At 43.5% G+C, this 23,724-nt stretch overlaps 1 protein-coding gene and 1 long non-coding RNA gene across 2 annotated transcripts in view; one reads left to right on the forward strand and one right to left on the reverse strand.

Annotated features, from left to right (window-relative positions):
- The window catches only part of LOC112429974 (xylosyltransferase 1), a 39,793-nt gene extending 17,107 nt beyond the window's left edge, over nucleotides 1-22,686 (forward strand). The window contains exons 5-11 of the mRNA XM_024802265.2: nucleotides 5,273-5,353; nucleotides 6,040-6,256; nucleotides 6,598-6,774; nucleotides 11,318-11,586; nucleotides 17,121-17,316; nucleotides 18,467-18,803; nucleotides 20,468-22,686. Coding sequence (XP_024658033.1) covers nucleotides 5,273-5,353; nucleotides 6,040-6,256; nucleotides 6,598-6,774; nucleotides 11,318-11,586; nucleotides 17,121-17,316; nucleotides 18,467-18,803; nucleotides 20,468-20,790 — 1,600 coding nt within the window. The 3' untranslated portion in view covers nucleotides 20,791-22,686. The remainder of the gene's footprint in view (nucleotides 1-5,272; nucleotides 5,354-6,039; nucleotides 6,257-6,597; nucleotides 6,775-11,317; nucleotides 11,587-17,120; nucleotides 17,317-18,466; nucleotides 18,804-20,467) is intronic.
- Nucleotides 6,199-20,502, reverse strand: LOC111500493 (uncharacterized). The gene is made up of 6 exons (XR_002721133.2): nucleotides 20,377-20,502; nucleotides 20,194-20,286; nucleotides 18,452-18,882; nucleotides 6,889-7,171; nucleotides 6,583-6,787; nucleotides 6,199-6,382 (listed from the first exon to the last, which is right to left on the reverse strand). It is a non-coding gene; the product is annotated as an uncharacterized LOC111500493 (long non-coding RNA).
- Nucleotides 22,687-23,724: the final 1,038 nt, after the last annotated feature.

Consider the following 23,724-nt stretch of genomic DNA (forward strand, 5'->3'; position numbering starts at 1 on the left):
ACAGATGGGTGACGTGTGAAAGGAATCAGCTCTACTGCACTTTAATGCACCTCAGCCAGGATGTTGGTTTAAGTTTATCAGGTTTCATTGTGACCTAATCAGTTTCCACAGAGTCCAATATTAGGTGCAAATCTTAAGAGAAAAGTATGCATGCAGACGAATCAATAGCCAGTGTCTTTGTGCTCTTTCTGAGTAAGTGTTTATCTGATCCACATTCTTATTTCTTGTAAATATTTATGAATGACTTAAAGTTTTAAACCAGAGTTCAACCCTGGAAGCAGACGAATCTCAGAGCTCACATTTCCACTCAAGCCTGTTCTTAATGTTTTGGCATTCAGAGCTACATCACACAGTTGTTCTAATTGGTTTTAGCTCCATCCATCGCATCCACAGGCATTTTGTATGTGCCTGTGTGACAGAGGCATATCATAGCTTTCTTCTTATTGGCTGCCCCTCATAAACAGAGGGTCGGCGCAGCAGGTGGGTGGAGCTTCTGTTCCTGAGACCTATAACGCCTCTCTATGACACTATATATCGAGAAGAATAAAAACGGCATCAAACAGCATAACAGTATTTGTACGTGTATATAAATATAAAAGCCAAGTTATTAGGTACACTTGTTCAGCTGCATGACCGAAACTCATTTAGTGACGTAGACACAGAAACGCAGGTAGTTTCCACGTCTACTTTGATGTGGCGTGGCTGGTCTGAGTCTTTCAGGATCTGCCGCTCTGGTGGAATTGTCCCACAGGACCATATCTATGGTGTACAGATAATAGTCTGAAAAAGAGAGAAACCAAATTTTCTTTAACGTTTATTTAAAGATAATCTGTCCTTTGGTCGTTAACAGAAAGAGACAAAATAAGAATCACAGTCTTCACATTCAAGTGAGCTTTTATTCATTTTCCCGCTTTTATAATCTGTGAAAACAGATTGGCTCTGAGCAGTGACCGGCCACGGTCCACAACATGAGCACAACAGTGCAGGCAAATAGCACGATGGCGTGCACGCTCGCAGCACACCAACATGTCATTAGCATGTGGCTGCGGCCCTTGCTAATGACATTCTTCTCTGTGAGGGAAGAAGACACAGCGTTTGTAATGCATCGATCATTTTCTTTGATAAAATCCATGAAAGTTTCCGTCCTGCTTTCCTCTCAGGATGTAAGTCATTTGTTGTATTACCTCCAGCGGTTAGTTTGCTGTTTTAATAGAAATATAAACTATACATGAACTAATTAAGTCACACACAGCAGAAATCCAAACATAAACAAACCGTACATGGAAGAGCAAAGAGAGAGCTGTCACCCTGAAAGGCCTGAGGCTACTCTGGTATTAGCTTTTAAATGGAAAGTTAAAGGTGACTGAAGGTTGTTTAAACTTTACTGGTGGACGGCTGAGCAGCTGAGGTCATTGTTTACTTTGTACACAGTGAAACAGCAAAGTGGCGTTTTCAGATTTCCACACCCTGGAGTCTGGACCGAGAGCTAAAAGCCTCACAGATGCAATCAAATTTATTTACTTCCCCAAATCAGACCTGGAGTCGTAATGCTGACTGTTTAAAGCCAGCGTTCATCTAAACGAAGCAGTTTCTGTGGAGAGCTCCAGACTGATGACACGTGTTCATCTTTCAGTCTTTTTTCTTTCCCATCGTTCTGTCCTCGTGAGCTCACGAGCACCGGCCTGCTGTCCTCCATAACAGCGATGGTTTGAACATGCTTCTGGCTAAAATCCATAACACAGCTGCAGCGTTAGCACCACAGCATCCATCGATAGCTGTGACGTCATGAGCGATGGCGGCTCTCTGGGGAGAGGGGGTCACACAGCTTTCTCTTTCTTCACTTAAACATTCAAACGTTTCTTCCAAATGGCTAAACGGTAAAACTGCAGATCAGTCTCTGCAGTTTTCAACTCTTAAACTGTTAAAGCAACAGACAGAAATGTGCATGAGCACAGCAGGAGGGCGCGTCAGGAAGTCCGCTCTGTGAGGAGGACGTTCAGTTAATCGGGACAGAGAGGAGCTCAAAGTGAACCCGTCACACTATATATTATTCTTGGACTCTACGAGAGGTGCTTTGAATGAGTCGCAGCTCCTCGTTTATCTTCTCACGGTTCTTTGTGCAGCTCCTCAACTCATCTTCTAGCCCCGCCCACTTAAAGCAAACCACCTTCTGATTGGCTGCCCCTCGTAAGCAGAGTGTTTGTGCAACATGCTTGGATGTTTGCAACATGTCTGTCATAACTAGACCCGCCCAAAAGCATAATCTGATTCTTGGACCCTAATGTGGATCATAATTCATAAAGATTACATCATTTTGAATTTAATCAGACCTGAAACTGGAGATTAAGACCATAAAACCATCAGAAAGGTCACAGATCAGCAGATTCGAGACCTGTTTTCTCGTCAGTCTTAAGATCCACTGTGGAGTTTGTGGTGCCATGAAGTGTCCAGAGTCTGGAGCAGGGGTGAGGAAAGGTTTTGGGAGATGTGGATAAGTAGGGAATGAGTTTATTGATCGCTGGTCCTGATGAACACTGGCAGAATAAGACTATATTGTTCTGACAACGAGATGACGGCTAAACAACAGAGGCTGTGGAAAAATCCGATTTAGCAGAGAGGGGAACGCCCTCATCCAGCTGAGCAGGAAGGTGAAATAAACTTAATGTATGCAGTTCTTTCAGCTTTCGCCGTCACGCTGTCTTTGCACGTGTGTGTTGAACGTTGGCACACTGCAGGGAGTCATGGACGGCCCGTCTATCTGCAGGCAAAAACCTAATCAGATGTTTTTTAAAACAAGCGTAGTGTTTGCATGTAGATTGTGGCAAACAGGTTCTTGTTTTTTAAAAAGATAAAGGTATGTTTCCATGAATAATTGGGGCCAGCTGTGGGCCAGAGGCCTCACCGAAGGAAGAGACACAGCACTGCTCTGTGGGATCATGTTTTTAACTTTGTTCTTGGACAAAATAAGAGAAAAAGATGATTTTAGTGTTTTGTCCATGTACTCACCACTGCAGGCCAGTTTGACAGATGTACCAACCCAGTAACTGTGATCAGCTCAGATTAGGAGCTAAATACAAACTGATGATTTTCCAGCTGTTTATGTTACAAATGTGTCGTTCATACATTTAAGAAACAAATGAAAGAAAACAATAAGATGAGAACATGAAACTCTTCTGTTATTGTTGAGTTTCCTCCTAAAATGATTGATTTATAGTTAAGGTCACATTATGTAGAAAAAAAGGTTGGTGCATATGAACAGTGAGTCAGCAAAGAAACACGAGTTCATGCGTCTCAACACGAAGGGAACAAAACAGTTTCAGCCCTAACAGATGTCAAAGCATCCGAATTCACAGCAGCCCCAAGATACAAGTTCTGCTTCCGTGCGTCCACGCCTGTTTCCAGGTTTGTTTGTTTCTTAGCTAAACGTCACTTAACGACCACCAGCTGTCAAAAAGTGAAATTATTCCTCAGCTAACACATCTGTAAATATAATCTGTACATGTGAGAAATCTTTGGTGATATACGACCAGCTATAGATTGCTGTGCCTCTGCACAGCAGCAACACAAACACGGCCACAAATGCACACATGCACGCCTGCGGTTCGTCTTAACGACTGTAATCAGCTGTAATCAAAGCGATCTGTGCGTCTGCTGTCCTGTCTGCAGCTCGGGCCGACACCAGGCTCACGCTGTGCATGCTGGGAGAGTCGTTGTGAGCGTCTCAGCTTCAGGCCTCGCGCTGAAGCCGAGATGCTTCCCCTCGCCTGGAAGAGGAAGTAAACAAACTGGGGCAGCTGTCCCAAAAAACAGCCACGCAGCATCACCTCGATTCCCCTAAATGGAAGATTGTTTTTGCACAGTTTACAACAAGAGCCGCATCCTGCGTCAGCAACAGCATCCTGCTTAGACGTACGGCCGTCAAAGGAATTAAAGTCCTCATCAGACACCTAAATGTTTGGTTTGGTGTTGTTTGTGTTCTTCAGGAGGCCAAAGGCTCACGACATCATGTCAGGATCAGATATGAATGAATTATTACATAATGGGAGACTGAAATAAAATAACATACTTATTTTTATTTTAATCCCCCCAAGGAAAGTAGAACAGCTCATTATGAGAAAATAACTCTAATGAGGTAAAAATTACACAAAAGAATTAAATAGAAAAATAAAGTAAAATGAAATACATGATCGCAGTCAGTAAAAATCTAAATAAAAAACAAGTGAACACCATGTGAAGGCTGAATATAGAACTATAAAGTAAAATGGGTCAAAAAGTGCAACAAAGCCAAATAAACAGTTACTAAATACAACAGAGTGTAGAGAGTAGATGAGAAAACAACACAATAAATCAGCTCTAGAAGATAAAAATTTGCTCGATGGATGAAATAGAAGAATGAAAACTTCTTGCAGTGTTGTTTCAGTGTCGTCTGATTTGGTGATATGAGCAGCTGAAGTCTGGATGCTTTCAAAAATAGTCCTATGAATAGTTTAAAGTTGGGGTCACATGACAGGTGGGCTGTTATTATTACACCTGGTGAGCCTGGATTAGGACTGCTGCTGTTTAAAAGTGTTTTTATTTTCTAACGGAGGATATTTAGAGTAATTTTAAAGAGTAACACTTGACAAAATGAACCGTCTTTTATCTTTGTGAGAGCACGCTGTTGTTTCTGATCGCTTTTATATTATTTTAGTTGATTACGGTAACTTTTCACACGCCAGCTTTTACTGTAACTGTAAAAACAAACACCTAGACTCTGTTTTGGATGAAGCTCCAGCTGATGTGCTTCAGACTCACGTTAGACTTGTTTAATCCAGGTTTGGTTTTAGGTTTTTGTATATCTGATATATTTTCCTGTTCCCCTTTCGTCACGGCAGACTAACTTCCACGATGTTGAGATCAGAGCTCTGCGTTTAACCGAGATTTGTTAAACTGTTTGCTAACAACAGGGATTTAAAACCAGCAGACGTTTCATTTTACAGCTCTGACCTGATGCGTTTCATCTTCATCTTTGCCGTAGTTGTCCTAATATTACGTTCTGAACAGCAGCACTGAAGCTCATGGTGACACCACAACATGAACATTATAAACCTTGTTGCTGTCAAACTGCTCGTCTTCTAGACATAAACAGACTGAAACTGTTGATACTCAGGTCCAAACACATAAGTCACAGCAGCGTTCGCAGCATGGGGCCGGGTGTGTTTGTTTCTGTGACCCACACCTCCCGGTCAGATGGAGTCTGATCTGATGATTCACAGCTGTCGTCTCTCCTCAGGGCCAACGAGCAGCTGGTGGCTTTCCTGTCCAAATACCGCAGCATGAACTTCATCAAATCTCACGGCAGAGACAACGCACGGTAAGGCATGCGTGCCCCACGGGCCTTTATTAAAACAGTGCAATGAAGTGAAAAACAAGCTGCACAATAACTCAGCGTAACGTTGGGCTGCGGGCCGAGCCGCTGAACCTGAATCGTGGATTCATGGAACAATGATTTGAAGCTCTCGGCGTTTGTGAGCGTAAAGCGGGGAGATACTTGGAAATGCTCCTGCGCTTCGAGAAAATGATCCCAAAATTATATCCAAGTTAACCAAAGCTCGGTTCCTGGAAAGCCCTCGAGGGGCCAGCGCAGTTCCACTGAAACATCTTTGGCTGGATTCACAGAAAGGAAATCTATGTGAAGGAAACACTGCTCGCTTTCAGGTTCTTTACATAAGCCTGTGTGTGTCGCAGTGTCAGATGCTGATATGAAATATCATATTAAAACAGACATAAATACAACATGTGGGCTAAACACCGCACTCTGTTAGGGTTAGCACTGGCTGCTGCCCCTCATCCTCCAGCCTTTGAATCACAGAATAGCTGATGGGAGCTGAAACGGGATTTCAGACAGAGAATAGACTGATCAATAAATCAATAATAGATCAATAAAAACTGGTCTACTCTGCATTAAGTAAAATAAATAACATTAAAGGTTAAAAGGTGTCATTATTAGGGCCTCATTACAGCACGCTTCAGGCTGAGTAATCGTAAGCGTCCTCTCAGTTTCATCCGTAAACAGGGCCTGGACCGTCTCTTCTACGAGTGCGACACCCACATGTGGCGTCTTGGAGATCGAAAGATCCCAGAGGGCATTTCTGTGGATGGAGGCTCTGATTGGTTCCTGCTCAACAGGCGCTTTGTGGATTATGTGGTCAACTCCAGGGACGAGCTGGTCGGCAGCATGAAGCGTTTCTACGCCTACACGCTGCTGCCCGCCGAGGTAACGCACACGCACACACATGTATAGAACTCTTCAGACACGCCACGCCGATGCAGAGTCTGTCATTTTAACAAGAAAAAAGTATTCCAGCAGAAACGATCCCGGGACATCCTCCAAGTCTGTTCTCTGAAAATGAGGCAATATTTCAGTTTTATTTCACTTTAGGAATATTTGAAAAACCTGAAACACTTCTAATTTTTTACATGAGTCTCTTTATCATCACAATCTTTTTATATATTTGATAAGTCAAAAAGCAAAATGAGATTTTGGTTTTTTTCTGCATTAAATGCATAAAACAGCCAAACGATGATGACTGATACACGTACCTCTCCCTCCTCCAGTCCTTTTTCCACACCGTGCTGGAGAACAGCGCCCACTGCGAGACCATGGTGGACAACAACCTGAGGCTCACCAACTGGAACCGAAAACTGGGATGTAAGTGCCAGTACAAGCACATCGTGGACTGGTGCGGCTGCTCGCCCAACGACTTCAAGCCCTCAGATCTGCCACGCTTCCAGGTAGGACGCCACACTGTGCAGCATCATGTGACATCACAGCTGGCTTAGAGCCAATCAGGGCCCAGCATAAAACTTGCATAAGTTCAAAAAAATACGTGGAGACTTGTCACTTACGTGTAAAACCAGCACAGACACGAGTGAACGCAGGTTTGTGTTTGGAGTGAGTTGTCCTGTAACACCGGCTCACATCCCAGCAAACACTTGAGTCTGAGTTTAATGAGTTGCTGACTGTGTCCATGAAACATGATGGTCCAGTAGAATTAGCTCAGCCTGAACCAGCTGCACACAGCTGGACTTGTTTCTGTCAGGATGATGTGCACAGACGTCTTTTGTAGGCTAACCTGGACGTTAGCATTGCCTGGTTCCCTGCTGGGATTTTCTCTGTAAACTGTTGTTACTGCAGAAAATAAGTCATTGCATTACATCTTCACACATTAATACAACTTTAATGATTCCTGAAGCATCAATAATATCATTAACATTAGTGTGTAAGTGACTTAAACACTATCACCGCTAACTGTTTAATGTTCTGGACAGTTTCTTGTTTGAGCGTTCAGGGTCAGCAAAACCCTTCATCTTAACCAAAGAGCTTCCTCCATCACATGGGACACAACTAACCAATCAGAGACTCGGACTGAAACGTGACATATGAACATGTATATATTTTTAGTAAAATGATTCATGAGTTAACGTTTGAATCTTATATAACCACAAACGCATTAAAAACATTTGCTTTGAGGAATAAGAAGTACAAATTGTTAATTTCCAGGTTTCCTGTATACAGGCAGTAATCACATAAGCAGCACAGCAACACCAGTGACATTTGTGTGGGTTTGTTTTTTTTTGTTTGTTTTTTTTAGCAGAACTACACAAAAACTGATTTGAATTCCAGAAAAGTTCATTCGGACGTCTTATTGTAGATTACATTTTGGTGGGAAACTGAGGGACTGTTTGTGTGGCTGTTTTTGTTTGTTTGTTTTAAATAACTTGTGAATTTTAGGTCGACTCTGTGGGTATGAATTAGCTGCTAAAACATTAGCATTTTCTGTCTCTTGATTAATGTGTACTGTCCCCTAAAACCCCGAAAGAAAAACCTTGGGAAGCCCTACAGAGAAATCTGTTAACAGTTAAAGATTGAACTGAATTTGAAAAATCAGATTCAGAAGTGAAGATGCCTGCAGAAAAGAGAGACCCGATCTGATGTGAACAAATAATTCGTCCTTCAAAAATTCGTAACAACGAACCAAATCCCTTCAACAGTAGTTCCCTGATAGAGGCAACTTTTGCTCCTAATATTTACCAAACTTACATCATTAATTTACGCAGACCAGTGACGAGTGAAGCTCACCGTTTGCAGTTTAGAGTTGCAAGCTGCTTTGGAACCCACCCAGCCTCCCGTTTTCCTGCTGTTCCCGACCTAAAGTCAGATCTGTTGTACTGATGCAGCTTTTTCCACCTCTGGCTAAAAACAGAGTCTCGGCCATTATGAGCGGCTGTAAGAAGATCCTGTCACAGTTATGATTGGTGGTGTGAGAACACATGAAGGCTGGATAAATCCACACTTGAGATTTACTCATATGAAATCTGGTAAATTTGTGGCCGTATCATGTCTCAGAAGCTCCGCCTTCTTTTCCTCCTGAGGTCACCAGAGATCAGAATAGCTTCGCATTCACAAATTAGCAGTGCTGCTTTTACTTCCAGCAGGCGGGCCTCAGCTCGCTGTAACAACAGACCTGAGGACAGCGCCTGTGGTGGGGCTGCTGATGGCTTCTATAAGGAGAGCTGATCCTGGAAACGGCTCTGCACTTATGGCAAAAATATTTTTAGAGCTCGGTAGCTCCCCAAAACTCACTGCTGAGGTTTCTCAAGGTTGTCATTATTATAATGTCGGGTTTGCCAGTTGGAAAAGCAGCTCAGAGTCCTGGATATAAGGGTCACAGGACATATATGTACATACGCTTTAGTTTTTAGACTAGGCCCCAATAAAAAATAATAAAATGCTCTGAAAAATCAGTCATTTGTAGCAAACTGTTTACATATACAGCATCAGTTACTGCTCGTTTAGTTGTTGACTTCTTTAAATCAGTTGGAAACATTTCACAGATAATGTGCAGACTTGTAACTGACCAAAGTACGTGACGAGCAAAGACTTCACTGGTGCCGGCGTCTGAAATGTGAATACTGTGGTTTCATTAGGTTCCTCTGATGGGAAGCTTGAGTATGTTTGGCTTTATTTGTCACTTTAAATGTCAGGTTGGGAGTTTGAAGGCTTAGTTTGGTTTCTGTTGGACAAACTGCTGCCAACAATAATCAGTAATGGGAATAATGAGGGAATACGGCTCTGCTGGAATAACCTGAAGGATAAAAGGGTTAAAGATGACATATCTGGGCTAAATAAAGCTCCAGCATCACAGTCTTGCCTGACCTTTGTGGGCACAGCGGAGAGCTTGCAGTTAAGGTAGATTTATATGATTCCCTCTGATCTGATGATGGATGAAACAAAAAGGCTCCCTGACTCTGTAACTAGTGGTTTCCACTGTTGTTTAGCTACAAATCGCCCAGAATAACTTCTCAGAGGAACAAAGCTGCAGGCTGCTCAGGCCTTCTCATTAGTCTGGGGTTTCCTGGCTCGCCGGTGCTGCCGGAGCCCACCGAGTTGGCGTGGTGAGGTCACACCCTCCTGGTGACATCATATAGCCACGCCCTTCTTTCCTGCAGTTCTTCTTCTCGCTCTCAGCCTCTTCGTCACTTCTGTCCCACATGTTCTGAGCACTTCTGCTTTTTATGATCGGCAGCTAAACCAAGAGCTCTTTGAATTCTCAATAATAAGGATCCAGTGTATCAGTGCAGGTCATACACTGCACACCTTTATGAAAGAGCTCCTAAACTCCAGCCTTTTGTGACCTGCATGAAGCGATAGCCCTCGCAGGACCTGAAGATCTGATTTGTCTCTGCTGAAAACCAGCAGAGCTCAAAGCAGATGTGATGCCGTCCCATCATCACAAACCTCAAAATGTTTTAAATGTTTATTCCTTTATGAGCTGAACCATAATACAGATTATTACAGCAGCTGTTTCTCTGCTGTGGCATAAAAATTACATTCATGAGCCGAGAAATTTCACCAGTTAATATTTGATATGATTCACCTTTTTACTGGAAACCAGTCCAGGTGGCGACCTCATAAAGTTGTCAATGCGAATGTTCGCTCGGTACTTTCATTACTACCGTCTGATTTGATCATTTTCGTGTCTTTTTTCCCATCACAGCTATTTTAGGAAAGAAGGAGCCGTTCACGTCTCCTTTGAGATCCCAGCATGATGTCAGGCTTGTCTGTTGGGAGTGGTTTGAGTTTGGAGCCTGGGAGTGAGAACATCATATGGCAGACCTTCAAAATGCTGCTTTTGGTTTCCAGACTTGGTTTTAGGTTAGAATCAGGTGTAGGTCGGGGTAAGCTGTCTGGGAATGTGCTGACTCACAGGGTTTTCACATGGACTAATGTGTTCCCGGGGAGGTGCCGGGCCATCCTTCCACTGAGAATAAAATGATGCAAAGTATGTTTTTCCCTCAGTGCGCGTTTAAAAAAATGTGTGTGATGCTGAGTCTTTTACTGCAATGACAGTTTTTAACGTGTGAAGCTGCATGCTGGGGGTTTCTGACTGAAATCGTGATCATCAGTATGAGCTCGGTGGCTCTGTAGCTGCCGAGTGATGAGTTGATGTTTGTTTACATTTTAATTTCTATTTATCCGTATAGAAATTCCAGAGCTAAAACATCTGGACATGTTGTCATGTGACTAAAAACAAGTGAAAACTAAATATGTGAATAGAAGCATAAACTTTAACGGATAAATTGTTAAAATACTTAAAAGGATAAATGGTTGAAATTGTTACAAGAAACAAGGACATTATTTGGTTTATTATTTCTAATGCTTTAGTGATAAATCTTCCATGCTTATAATTGTAAATGGGTGAAACAGCAGAAAGTAAAGGGTAAAAGGTTTAAATGTGCATCGTCAAACGTAAATGGTTTAATGTGGCAGTGAGTTAAATCGCTGAAAGTGAAGCTAAGTGGTTGAAATTGTTATCTGTGAGTGGTGTTGATGGATGAATGGCTTACAGTGCAGTGGAGACATTATAAAAGAGGTTAAACATTGCATTAATGGTCAAAAGCAGAGGTAGCTGTGAAGTTAACGCGGGTAAAGTAAAGGCTTCAGTGTTGAAGCTGTTGGGCTGGTGGGAAACTGACTCATTTCATTACAACGTTCATCTCACTGCACCACAGCTGCAGAAAGCAGTGACTGAGGCTGCTGAGCTTCATGTTTTTCTTGGTAAACATCAGTGATCCTGCAGGTATGCTGGACGTAAACAGCATGAATAAACCTGTTTGTGACAGCAAGGCACCATGGGATTGTATTCCTTGTGTTTGGACTCATTTCAACCAGTGAGTCAGTGAAAACAGTAAAATATCTTCTTTGTGACCATCAAACTGCCTTTTATTGTGCACATATCTTCATCCCTCCTCGCCTTGTCTCTCCTGACCGCAGCAAGCGTCCAGACCCACCTTCTTCGCCCGGAAGTTTGAGGCCAGCGTCAGTCAGGAGATCATCAGCCAGCTGGACGCCTACCTGTTCGGAGCTCTCGCCTCGGGAACACCGGGTCTGCAGGCCTACTGGGAGAACATCTACGAGGCAGAGACAGACGGACCCGCAGGCCTGTCGGACTCTGCGCTCACCCACTACCACGCCTTTGCTCGTATGGGACTGTCCCGCGCTGCCAGCTCGCTCCAGGGACATCCCAGCGACAACAGCTGCAGGTACGAACAAGGGTGCTGGGCTCCAACCACACGGAAATCCCAAGCGTGCATGTGCATGTATGCACTGGGGTTCAGAATTGTCCCAGAAGCATCCAAAGGCTCTTTTGTTAACACCAATAACCACAAATGGGAGCATAAACGTTCAGAGTGCATCGAATCATGACGTGTAACTTCAGAGTAAACAAACAGGAAGTGTTGTGCTTCACGGCATCAACAGAAAAACATTTTCGGATTAGCAGAAAAATGATTCTCACAGCTCAGATTATTGACTGTCACCGTTTCACACATGGACACTTCTGTGAGGATATTTTCCATAAACGCCACACAGCAGGAATCGATCCACTTCAGAGCCACTCGATACTGGAACCGCTCCGTGTGGTTTCGTTGAGGGGTCTGCATGCATGGAGCTTGCAGGAATAATGCCCACTCAGTAGCAGTAAATGTGCCCGACTGTGAGCTGCGGTGTTCGCACACTGGCCCAGTCTGACGTCACTGACGGGTTCCAGCCAGCTAACGTATGATCGTGTGATCCATCTGCATCAGGCATTACGTTCTCTCACACCTCTGTCAGATGATGTTTACAGAAGCTCAGGCTGGAAAGGATGTGTGAAAATGAGTTATGTTGCTCAGGTTTCCTGCTTTCTCTATATTAATCAAATGTAGTGCTGTGCAAGCTTTAATTAAAATCATACTGAAAACTTGGCCTACATAAAGAGTCCAAACACGTCAGCCAAAAAGCCTCTTTTTGGTTTGTAAAGAGGGAATTTGGGTTGTTTTGCTCAGGTTATTTTTCGAGCTCAGCTCCTCACCTGCAGGCAGGAAACGAGATAAAGACCTCGGCTTTATCAGGGGCAATCAGGCTGGGAATAGCACAGGGTGTTGCATGGGCGAGCATCCATCTACAGGCGTAATCGTGTCTCAGGATCCCTTTTTTCCCCACAGTTCTCATTTATTATCTACGTGATCGGCCATGCAGTGCAGTGTTTGCAGAGCCTTCAGGTTTGAACTCCAACAACTTTGAAACTGTAAAGTGAAGATGAAGCTGTTGTTGGTTTGAAGCATTCGTCTCATCAGGTTCAGCTCAGTGTTTGCACGGCTGTCAGAGGCTGGAGCAGAGGTGCAGGTATCACCTCCATCAGTTTCCATCAGTCACTGTTATTATTGGCCGTGCCAGTAAATCGTGCTTTTTGCAGAGAAAGAAACTGTGCAGTCGTCTTCTCAGGGGAAAGGGGAGGACTAGCAGATGAAATGTCTTTCCGCCAAACTGGCCACCGCTGGTGTTTGTGCAGTCCAAATTAAATATGAAGATAAGGCGAGCTTGTTCCTTTGTACAATCAGGCTTCAGTTTCTGCACAGGCTAGATTTTTCCAGCTCCGTCTCTCTCACAGACCCACAGTAGGTACAAGGAGGTACTTGTTGCTGGAGCTTGGGTGGGGACTGGTGGCTGGCATGGGTGGGGGCAGCATTATGGGAGTGTGTGTGTGTGCAAGGGGAAGTAGGGGGTGGTTAGAAAGGGCCAGTCTGTTTCCTTCAACCTGTGATTTCAGTCGGAGACCTCTAAAACCATGTCTGCAGTAACATAGATGCATTTGAAAGCAGGCAGACACGGTTCCCTTCACAGTGGTGCTTTAGTTGGTTTAACAGGTCCTTGGAGATTCTCCACATCCTCTGTAGAGATTCAGGGATTCAAGCTGTCACGTTAAGAAAAAGTGTTTTCCAGGAAAAACATTCGCCTGCCCGTCCGAATGGAAAAGGAGAAACAGACATAAACACCTGAAAGACGATTTTGATAATAAGGTGAAGCCATTCATCAGGAAATGAATGATAGCCGACCTGATGTCATTCTTCAAAGAGCTGGTTTCACATTTGGAGCAAAGTACCTTTGCATGAGTCAAAATAATCCTAATCTGTGTCAGTAAACGCTGGCCGGTCCATCCTCTGTCTGTCTCAGCGCCCTTCTTCTTTGAGTTGTCTTTAATGGGATTGGCTTCCCCTTCAGAGCAGAAAGTCAGAATCGTAGCAGGATGGGGGGAAGTGCAGCTCACAATCAGAGCAGAAAAATGAACATGTTAAGGACTCTTTTACATAAAGATTAAAGAGCAGAAAACTGTCTGAATTTGAGCATTTACAGAGTTTAAAGCCTGAGTTTATTATATATACGAGCACTACTGCAACAGTGTGTACACAACAGAAGAAAATGCAGAAAAGGCTGCAGAAAGGGAGATAACAGACTCCATAAGCCTTAAAATCTAATCATCAGAAGCTCTGAATGTTGTAATTGAGGCTGGATCCAAATGATTGGCATTACTGTGGAGAGTAGAGATGGCACGATACCACTTTTTTATGTCCGATACCGATACCGATATCATAAATTTGGATATCTGCCGATACCGATATGAATCCGATATAGTGTTTTTTAATCAACAAAACTGTTTTTTAAAATATCTTGCTGCATTTTGCAAGTCTGCAAGTTCATACTCAAGTTTAAAACAACAACTACACTAAAGCTATTCTGTTATACCTGTATACAAAAAAAATATTTCATAGTTCAGCAATACTGATCAATCTAATAAACTTAGACCTACACCATCCTCCCTATTCTGGTATTTTAAAGAGTACTTAGCGTAAATATTAAGCAACCTAACTAATAGGGTTCCAACTCCCAGCAACAACAAAAATAAATAAATAAAAAATAGGGAACCACCCCTCACGCTCCACCTCATGATGCTTAATCGACGTAATCAACCTTAATTTGATGCAGTGTGAAAAAAAATGCACAGAAATCAATTATTTTTCAAGAAATATTAAATAGATTCAACATCTTTCTTCAACAAAATTGCAGACTGCACAGATGGTACCTTCCCAAAGGAAAATGTACTATATCTTACTAGGGTATATATATTAGACTTAATAGTCACTATATACAGTAATTGACTTCTATTCATTTTACATCAAATTAAAACTTTGGGTGTCAGATAATTATTTATTAAAAGCTAGACATTTTAAATGAGAATAAGAAAGAAAAGTATGTCTTTGTGCCCCCTTTTCCCTGTTAATGCCCTATCGGCCCCCCTGGCTAAACTTTGCTAGATCCGCCCCTGCACAGTTACCAGCGTCAGCTACGTAGAAAAAGATCCTGGTGTAGAAAGTAATATTAAATAAATTGTAACAACAGCTTATCAAGCTTAAACGTGCTGCTGTTGTTCAGCCGCTGGTTTGCTCTTTCTGGCGCAAAGTGGACCAAAAACAAACAAGAGAGACTCACGACAGAAAAGCCGATCAGCTGATCATTAGCAGTTTCACAATTGAAGTAGCAGCCGGAGAGCGAGAGGCAGTCGCTCGTTAAGCTTAACGTGGGAATGCTTTACAAACATTCAGAGATGGACTTACACACTTGCTTTACTTCTCTCGGGGATAACTTTGTCGGAGATGAAATGCCAGGTTGCTAGCGAAGCTCCAAATGCTATCCAGACCACCGACAGGTCCCGCATGCCACAGCTGCTCTATCACGTGATGCATACTGCTCCGACGTTCTGAGGCGAGTTACGGCGTGTTGCAAGTTTTGTGAGGTGCTTTCGTGATATTTAATGGATCGGATTACCTTTTTTATTTTTCTCCGATATCCGATCCAGTAATTTAGGTCAGTATCGGACCGATACTGATACGTAATATCGGATCGGTCCATCTCTAGTGGAGAGCAGTCACATCCTGGGTGCATCTCAAAGACAACAAGGGCAGCATTACCTGTAATTTACTACCATGTTGAATTAACCACAGACAGTCAGTGCTGATGTTTCTGTTGTCTTCTGCGAATGGGGACATGTGACTAACGACAGCCAATCAGGCAGCGAACCTGAGCGTCAGCATCATTCCTAGGGAGTCTGAATTTCTACCAGTCCAACAATACTTGGAAAAAAATAAATAAAAAAAATTAAACAGGAGGAGTTTTTTAGGAGAATGTAGGTTTAAGTTTTTAAAAATATTTTTGGAAAAAACTTGGAGTAATTTGGAGCCATAATCCAGCAGCTGCCTGTGACGTTACAGTGCAAAGCAGGGAACTCCAGACCTCGAGGGCCGGTGTCCTGCAGGTTTTAGATGTGTCCTTGATCCATCACAGCTGATCTAAATGGCTAAATGACCTCCTCAACATGTCTTGAAGTTCTCCAGAAGCCTGGGAATGAACTAATCATTTGATTCGGTGTGTTGACCCAGGGTGAGCTCTAAAACCTGCAGGACACCGGCCCTCGAGGCCTGGAGTTGCCCACCCTGCTGTACAGTAATGCTTAAAGCGTTTCCTGTATCCATCGTTTGCACTGAACACAGACCATCTGTGGAAACGTCACTGGTTTTCCTGCACATGAAATGTCAGATGATCACCAGACTCATTAAGATGAATTTTTATGGATAAATAATGTTTGAATCAAATGTTCATTTGATCCATTCTGTAGTTAATGGGAAAACGTAGGATTAACATAGACTGTACATCAAAGACGGCTGTCGAGAGCAGGATGGTTACATTTTGAAGGCCCAGCTTCAGCCATGCTGGCTTTTTTCACAGACAGAAATTACCATATGTAGACGAGCGGGTGGAGTGCCAGATAATTAGCCGGCTTGGTTAGCAAACTGCATTCATAGACTATGTGGGCAGACACGATACCTGCTAATTAGTGCTGAATAACATCCAATTAAAATCCTAGAATTTCACACATCAAAACTGGAGCCCAGACTTCTTGGGTGGCATGTCAGTACAATTAACTGCGCAGCAGGAAAAGTATTGGTCAGATGATTGTATTAAAAATGCTCCAAATACTCCAGAGGTCCAATTCAGGGACTCCAGTGAGGTGAAGCTTCACAGCTACAGTTACTTGTGCCATCCACCTGACGGTCAACTTAGTGAGATCCTTAAAAAAATCATTTTATTTAATTGATTAAATTAACAAACATTTTTGTGTTAGTCTGTAAACATCTTATCTGTAAAGTTGGGTATTTTAAACCGACTCGCTTTGAGACTGCCTCTAGTGGACGTTAGAGGAACTGCAGTTTGATACATTGTAACAAACTGCACTTCCTGTCCAAAGCATCATGTGTTCTCTGGTAAATGTCCTGTATTTGTATAGCGCCTTACTAGTCCCTAAGGACCCCAAAGCACTTTACACATCCAGTCATCCACACATTCACACACTGGTGTGTGACCACCACCAGTAGGCAACGGGTGAAGTGTCTCGCCCAAGGACACAACGACCGAGACTGTCCAAGCCGGGGCTCGAACCGGCAACCTTCCGATTACAAGACAAACACCCAACTCTTGAGCCACGATCGCCTCTGATACTAATAAAATAAGATATTTTGTCTTGAAGGATAACACGGGTTTGATCCACTTGGTGAAAGTGGGAAGGAAAAACTTTTTAACAGGAAGAAACCAGGCTCAGAGAGGGGCAGCCATCTGCTGGGACCAGTCAGGGGAGGAAGTTGTATCTACTTTATTGTATATGTGATTTAAATATGCTTTTTCTTTTTTTTCTCTCCTTTCTCAGGTACGTCGGCGTGAGTCACCCGGTGTCTGTGCACCTTTACTTCCTGTCCGACCAGTACCAGGGCTACCTGGTCCATCATGTGGCTACCAACCAAGCCTCTAACCAGTTGGAAACCCTGGAGACCTGGGTAGCCGCCAAAGACCACTTCACCCTGACCAGCTCTCCACATGCCGCTAACAGGCTCCAACACATCCAGGTCAGACTTGTGTCTTTATGAGGGCTCTCTTAACTAAACATAAACCTGGACATCGTTCTGCAGTCACCGTTTTGGGTTTATTATTACCTCAGTTTACATGCCTTAATATATTCTCAGTTACAAAAATGTCCCAGGATGCTTTAATGTTTTTAAGTCTAAGAAATGATTGATCCCTGCAGGGAAGTAAAAACAAGGACTAAAAGCAAATATTCAAAAATTAGAAAGCAGGTAAATAGAAAAACGTGTAGGTGAAAATACAAAAATTTAGAGTGAATCTCCAATCTCACAGGATTACAGAGAAACGAAAGACAGCAGAGACGTGAACAAGAGCATCCCACACACGGCCGATGTGACTGTGACGGTTGTACCACGCTGGGACTCCAACAGTTCAATATTTCTGCTGCAGAAATGTTAAGTTGTGGTTTTATGACCGGCTAGAACAGGTTAATTAAAGCCAACAGTGAACGCTAACAGATCAGCCCCCTGCAGTGACGCTGACGTATTCTAGAGCAGCTTTCACACATTTTCAGCCAGTTTCAGGAGAAACCAGTCGGAATACTTTGTAAAGTTTTCCTTTGTCACAAGACAAGAGCCAGAAGGAAGCGACATCACGTGTAACAGTGTGACGTAAAGTCTATAAAAACGAGTTCTTGGATAGAAGGAGGTCACTGATTGTGCGAGCTCGATCTCATCGGCCGGGTCAGTTCAAAGCCGGGGTCCTGGTGGCAAAACCAGCCAGCTTTAGATCGGATCAGCCACGAGGGACCAGCCTGAAGCTCTGAGGCCCAGGAGTCGACACTTCTGCGGTGTAGCTTGAGGCCAGACACGACATGCTTTAAAAGTGATCAGTAAAATATTAAAGTGAACTCTAAAAATATACAGGAAGCCAAAACCGGCCTGAACTAGGACTAAAACCAGTAAAGAAGCTGAGTTGGTGCATTCTGGCCTAACTGGAGGTGAGAGAGTGACTTTTTGTTGATGCCAGAGAGGAGAGAGTTGGAGGAATCGAGCCTGGAGAACAGCTGGTAGGCTCCTATCAGTAAACGCGTCTCACGTGCACCTTTCTCTAACCGATGTCTAAACTCTGTCAAGCTGCAGCGCATTCGTATAGACAGCTTTAAGAGTCGTCTCTGACCTTTCTGCTGTTCAGGTGGGGACCGACTGGGATCCTAAGGAGCGTCTCTTCAGGAACTGGGGGCGTCTCCTGGGGCCAGAGGACGAGCCGGTGGCCGTGCAGCGCTGGAGCCGGAGCCAGAGCAACCTGACGGCTACGATTGTCTGGATCGACCCCACCAACGTCATCGCCGCCACCTACGACATCCTGGTGGACGCCTCCGCTGAGGTCACACACTACCGGCCGCCTCTCACCTCCCCGCTGAGGCCCGGCACGTGGACACTGAGGGTGCTGCACCACTGGAGCCCGCTGGGCCAGACCAGCTTCATCGTGGCTCCTCTGGAGTTTCACAGGCAAAGGCCGATACAGCAAGGTGGGTGATCGGACCTCATCCTGCTTAGAAGCACGAGTGCAGGGTTTCCAGGAAATATACAGGACCAAGGGAGCTCTACCTGTAAAGAATAAGTGCAGGTTTAAAACCTCCCTGAGATGGGAAGTCTCTGTTTTGTGCTTGTTCTTGTGAGTCAGACTTGGACTTTTACACATCATTGCAAGTTTTCTCATCTGTTTTGGCTAAACCAAGTTTACAGCCTCATACTTCAGTAGAAATTCATTGGTGGTTAAAAGAAAACGTGTGTTCTTAGTAATCAGAGTACTTTTATCCACTGGATTCATTTCACTTACATGCACAGCGAGTTATTTCATTTCATTTATTTATAAAGCACATTTAATAACAGGTTGGGCTTAACCCTGGCACAAAGTGTCGGCCTGCAGAAACTCTCCTGGAAACAAGTGTTAACTATATGCAGGATCTTCATACTTGTTCATGTCAATAGCAGATACTTAAATTACACAGAGCAGAGGCCCTCCTGTCACAGCTGTCAGCACCATGCAAACATATATTTATAGTGGCGTATCCAATCGCCCTCTTGCGCCCACACAGGGTCACCTCTGTCCGAATTAGCCTGCCCCGGGTTAACCCTCGGTTTGTTTGACCTCCTCGGGCCATGTGTGGGTATCCAGGGGATAACTGCAGGACTAAGTAAAGCTCGGTGCACGAATAGACACCGAGGTTTTACAGGGCGCTGCTATGAAGTGCAGGTGGTGCGTGACGTGATCCGATCGGACTGTTGTTGCACAGGCATCTGTAACTGGTGGCTGTACTTTAAAATAACAGCATTCACCTCCAATTAATTTAGAGAAGACTCCTCAAGCTTCTCGCTAATGAACTATTCCACCGATAATCATTAATTACATTTAAGCACTTTATTAAAAAGTTAAACAGTTCACAGTAAAGTTTGCAGCATTTTTGTTTGAAATGTCCACTCCTAGCATGGTTTTTATAATTAATGATAAACTAAAAACGTTGAGTGGTTTGGATTTGGTCAGATCTGTCTGCACAGCCCGTCTGAGGCTTTGCTGCACATGCACAGGACTGCGGGTCAGCAGGCTTCAAAAAGTGGCTCTTCGTATTGTAAGCTCCTTAAATTTTACTCTTGAAATATGCCTCATGTTGCAGTAATTAAAAAGATGAAGACTTACTGTGAAACTTAAAAACATTTTTAAGCAATAAGGACTAAAAAAAAAAAACCTTTAAAATTCAGAAAAATGTGCAAAAGATAGAAAGCTGTTATAACTGATACTGAATGGCTACTTGTTCTGTAGTGAAACCAGCATTCCCTGTCATGACCAGCAGGGGGCGACTCTTGGTTGTGAGACTGACCCTTTCCATGACGTGAAGCAGAAGCTTACAGAATGCGAACCTCGTGTGCAGCAGCCGTTAGTTTCTCACTCAGATCCTACTCTTGCTTCCAACTTTTATATACAGTCTTTGGGCCGCGGGGAACCAAAGAAACCTGAAAACAAAATGAAATGTGCGTCTTTGTTTGGATAAACATTTTCTGTGCTTACTGTTGTTACATTTGATTTGTTTCCTTATTTCTTACCTGCGTCTTACGTAGACGATGTTACTTTTTGTGGCAGCTCAGGTCCCAGTTTAACTCAGACTTTCTTTGTCCTTCTGCTGTTGGACTCCAGAGGACGCTCTGCGGCTGCACGGCGGACCAGCCAAGAACTCCTACATGGAGCAGAGCTTCCACGGCCTCAACCCGGTCCTGCAGCTGCCGGTGAGCCTGGGCGCTGTCGAGGAGGCCGAGGCCAACGCCAGTCTGACGGGGGCGCCGTTGCGTCGCTGGCTGGACGGGCTGCTGGAGGGCTACTGGTCCGCCTCAGACGTCTGCTCGATGGGCCCCAGCGCCTGTCCGGTCATGCAGCGCTGCCGACTCACCGCGTGGAGCTCCGCCAGCCCCGATCCAAAATCCGAACTGAGCCTGCCCAGAGAGGATGGGCGGATAAGGTAGCAGGCGGACGGACTGAGGGAGGATGAGGCGAGGGAAAATGAAGGAAAACACGGGGCTGACGTCCCGTTTGTGTCCAGTATTTATTTATTTAAAGTCTGTGAGCGTGAACAGAGAGGACAGATGGAGCATCAGAGGGAACAGTGGGAAGAGACACTGAGGAAAATCTTCTCCTTCAGTCCTCATTCGGTCTGCTCTCACTTTTATTTAGGACTACAAAGCTGTGCGTGCTCGAGTGAGTGAGTGAAAGTGTGTTAAGAGTGTTCGCAGAACTTTATACCTCTTGTTGTACGAGTGTCTCCCTGAGTTTAGGGTCACATGCTGAGAACAGACGTGGTTGCTCGTTCTTTAGGCCCATTATTTAAAATCTCCAACGTAAACCTGAATCAAGCCTCAGAATGAGATTTTTTTTATGCTACTAGTTTAAAACCCAAAATCAGCCTCTTAAAAAACAAAATCTGATTTAAACTGTGTCACAGGTTTTTTTTTTCCTTTTGGCTCTGACGTCAGCGAGAAAGGATGTGCACAAAGCCTGTGAGATAAACAGATTATTTTGAACACTGAATCATGCAAAGCTACTCTGATGGAGTCCAAGAATAAAAATAGAGCTGGAAGGGAGCAGAACAGCCCACTTTAAGCACAGTATGTGATTTCTGAAAGCTTTTTTTTTAAATGTCCTGTTGAGCTGGAAAAATTTCTGTTTTTTCTTCTTTAAAAAGAAAAATCGGTTTAAGTAAAATCTAGAAATATTTAACTAATAACTGCTGACATTTAACTGTAAAAATGTTCTTTTTTACATCAATGCCGTGTCTGTATGAACCATCCACAGAAGCAGCTGTAGATGCAAATCCCACCGCAGCGACTGTATCGATGATTTTGCCTTTAACCAGCTTCCCAGAGATAAAGAGCCTGAAATCAGTTCTCAGCAACCACAGATCTTCTCACAGAGCCAGTTGGGTATCAGGGGAAATTATGATTAATCTTTTAAAGTGATCATCTATGGACAGAATATATTTAACGAGTTTTCTTAAGTTGTTCGGACTCTGTGTGTTTTCTTTCTGTGCCATGTCTGAATCCCTCAGACTTGAAGTGAGACGTCCGCGTCCTCTTTCCTTTAATCTGCACACGTTACAAAGCGACAAACTTTCTGCTGTACAAACGGTTACCCGATTAATTTATTCAAAACTTTTTCTTTTGTTTGTTTGTTTTTTACATAAATGGGACCAAAGCTGGAGCCCAGCAGCTCTGAAGAAGTTCTAAGAGTCTGAGCGTGTGGAGCACGAACGTGTCGGTTCTACGCAGGTCTGTGAGGGTTACATTTATTTACGGTTACATTAAGCGGCCATAATGAGTTGAATTTAAAACCTCTGCAGTTTAATACCAAATTCAACTCATTTATTTTTTTCTATTCAAACTCAAACTGATTCAGAGCCATTTTTACATCCGGTGTGTATTTTTCATATATCGAGCGAGTCTACGTAAAGCTGTGTTTTGTAAAAACCTGACAGATGATGTACAGTTTTTAAGTTAATGAGTATTAAGATGCAGATGTTTGGACTGTGACGGTGTCGCAGAAGTGGTGGCGTTGTGTGAAAACGTTCCTGAGATGTTCTGACTCTGGAGGACGGTCCCAGGCGAGGGCGTCCCGCTGCGCTTCGCCGCGGCGCCGTCCATATGTCCGACCAGCCCGTTCCTCCGTCTCCTCTTTGTCGTCGTCTCTCGCTGGGAGCTGTGCTGCTGTGCCTTAGCTGTTCTCCTGTCTTTAGGAAACCCTCCTGAAAGCATCTGTAAAGTCTAAAAACTGAAAAATTAAAGACAAAGATTTGTTGTGAATGCCTTACAAACGATCTTGGTGGTTTTAAAGTACAATTTCTAAAAAATAAAAACAATCTCCCTTTAGTTTGTGTCTGAGCTCGTGTCATACGTTCATGTGGCCCAGAGTCGCTGCAGCTTTGTGTTTACTAATGTTTGTCATTTTCTTTTGGTTTTTAATTCAGTTTTGTTTTATAGTTTTTTTAATAATGTGTGGAGGGCGTGTGTCACACACCAGGTTTAGGAGAATCAGCTGTTACAATAAAAACTGTTACGTTTTCTGTCTGTTTACATCCAGAGTCACACATCCATCAACGCCTCATCAGAAACATTGTAATAACTTTATCAAACATATGAAAACTAACGATATTTACTGTGTTTGTTTGTTTTTTTTTAATAGTTTAAGTCACAAGGATTGTTCCAGTTTTACAGACTAGTTTTATTTTAACTATTTTTTTCCCCAAATCTAGTCTCAGTTGAACATAATGGCCTTGAATTGATCTTCAGTAAAATCAGGATTTGAGGCTTGCTGATTGAAAACACTTGCAGATCTGCGTTGCCCTGTGGAGGCAGGGCAGGATGATTGTCTGCCTCTGAACTCGGCCGACAATCAGAACTACAATTCCTCTTCCAGGTACGACACTTCATCAGCCTCCTCAAATTCACCACCACTGATACTATTACTGCTGTGCTACAGAAGCCAAGATAAAAATCCTCTCCCCGCCAGAGATGACCTGATTTCTCAGGATCCGGAAGGAAGTGCTGATCCTGATCAAACAGTTTCCTTATTTGTATTTTGTCTAAAAAATAATAATGTGGGATCAGCTCTCCTGGATCCTGTCATCCTTGGTCCAAGTATCTACTAAAGCACTTTGAATACAACTTCGAGTGATGCTGTTAATAACAATAATCACATGAGCTCCTCGGTGAGGGTCAAATAGCGCACAGATGTTGAGGATTTCAAATCAGCAGTGAATGAAGAACAGCCAGAGGAGATGGCGTCATCACCACAGCTGATCGATGACACACAGCCGGAAGGACAGGCCTGATGATCGGGACCACGTGACACCGATTATATCTCAGTCACATTTACGCTTCAAGGCAGTTTTTACAATTTTAATAAAT

This window comes from Maylandia zebra, linkage group LG4, assembly GCF_041146795.1.
Source record: "Maylandia zebra isolate NMK-2024a linkage group LG4, Mzebra_GT3a, whole genome shotgun sequence".
Lineage (NCBI taxonomy): Eukaryota > Metazoa > Chordata > Actinopteri > Cichliformes > Cichlidae > Maylandia > Maylandia zebra.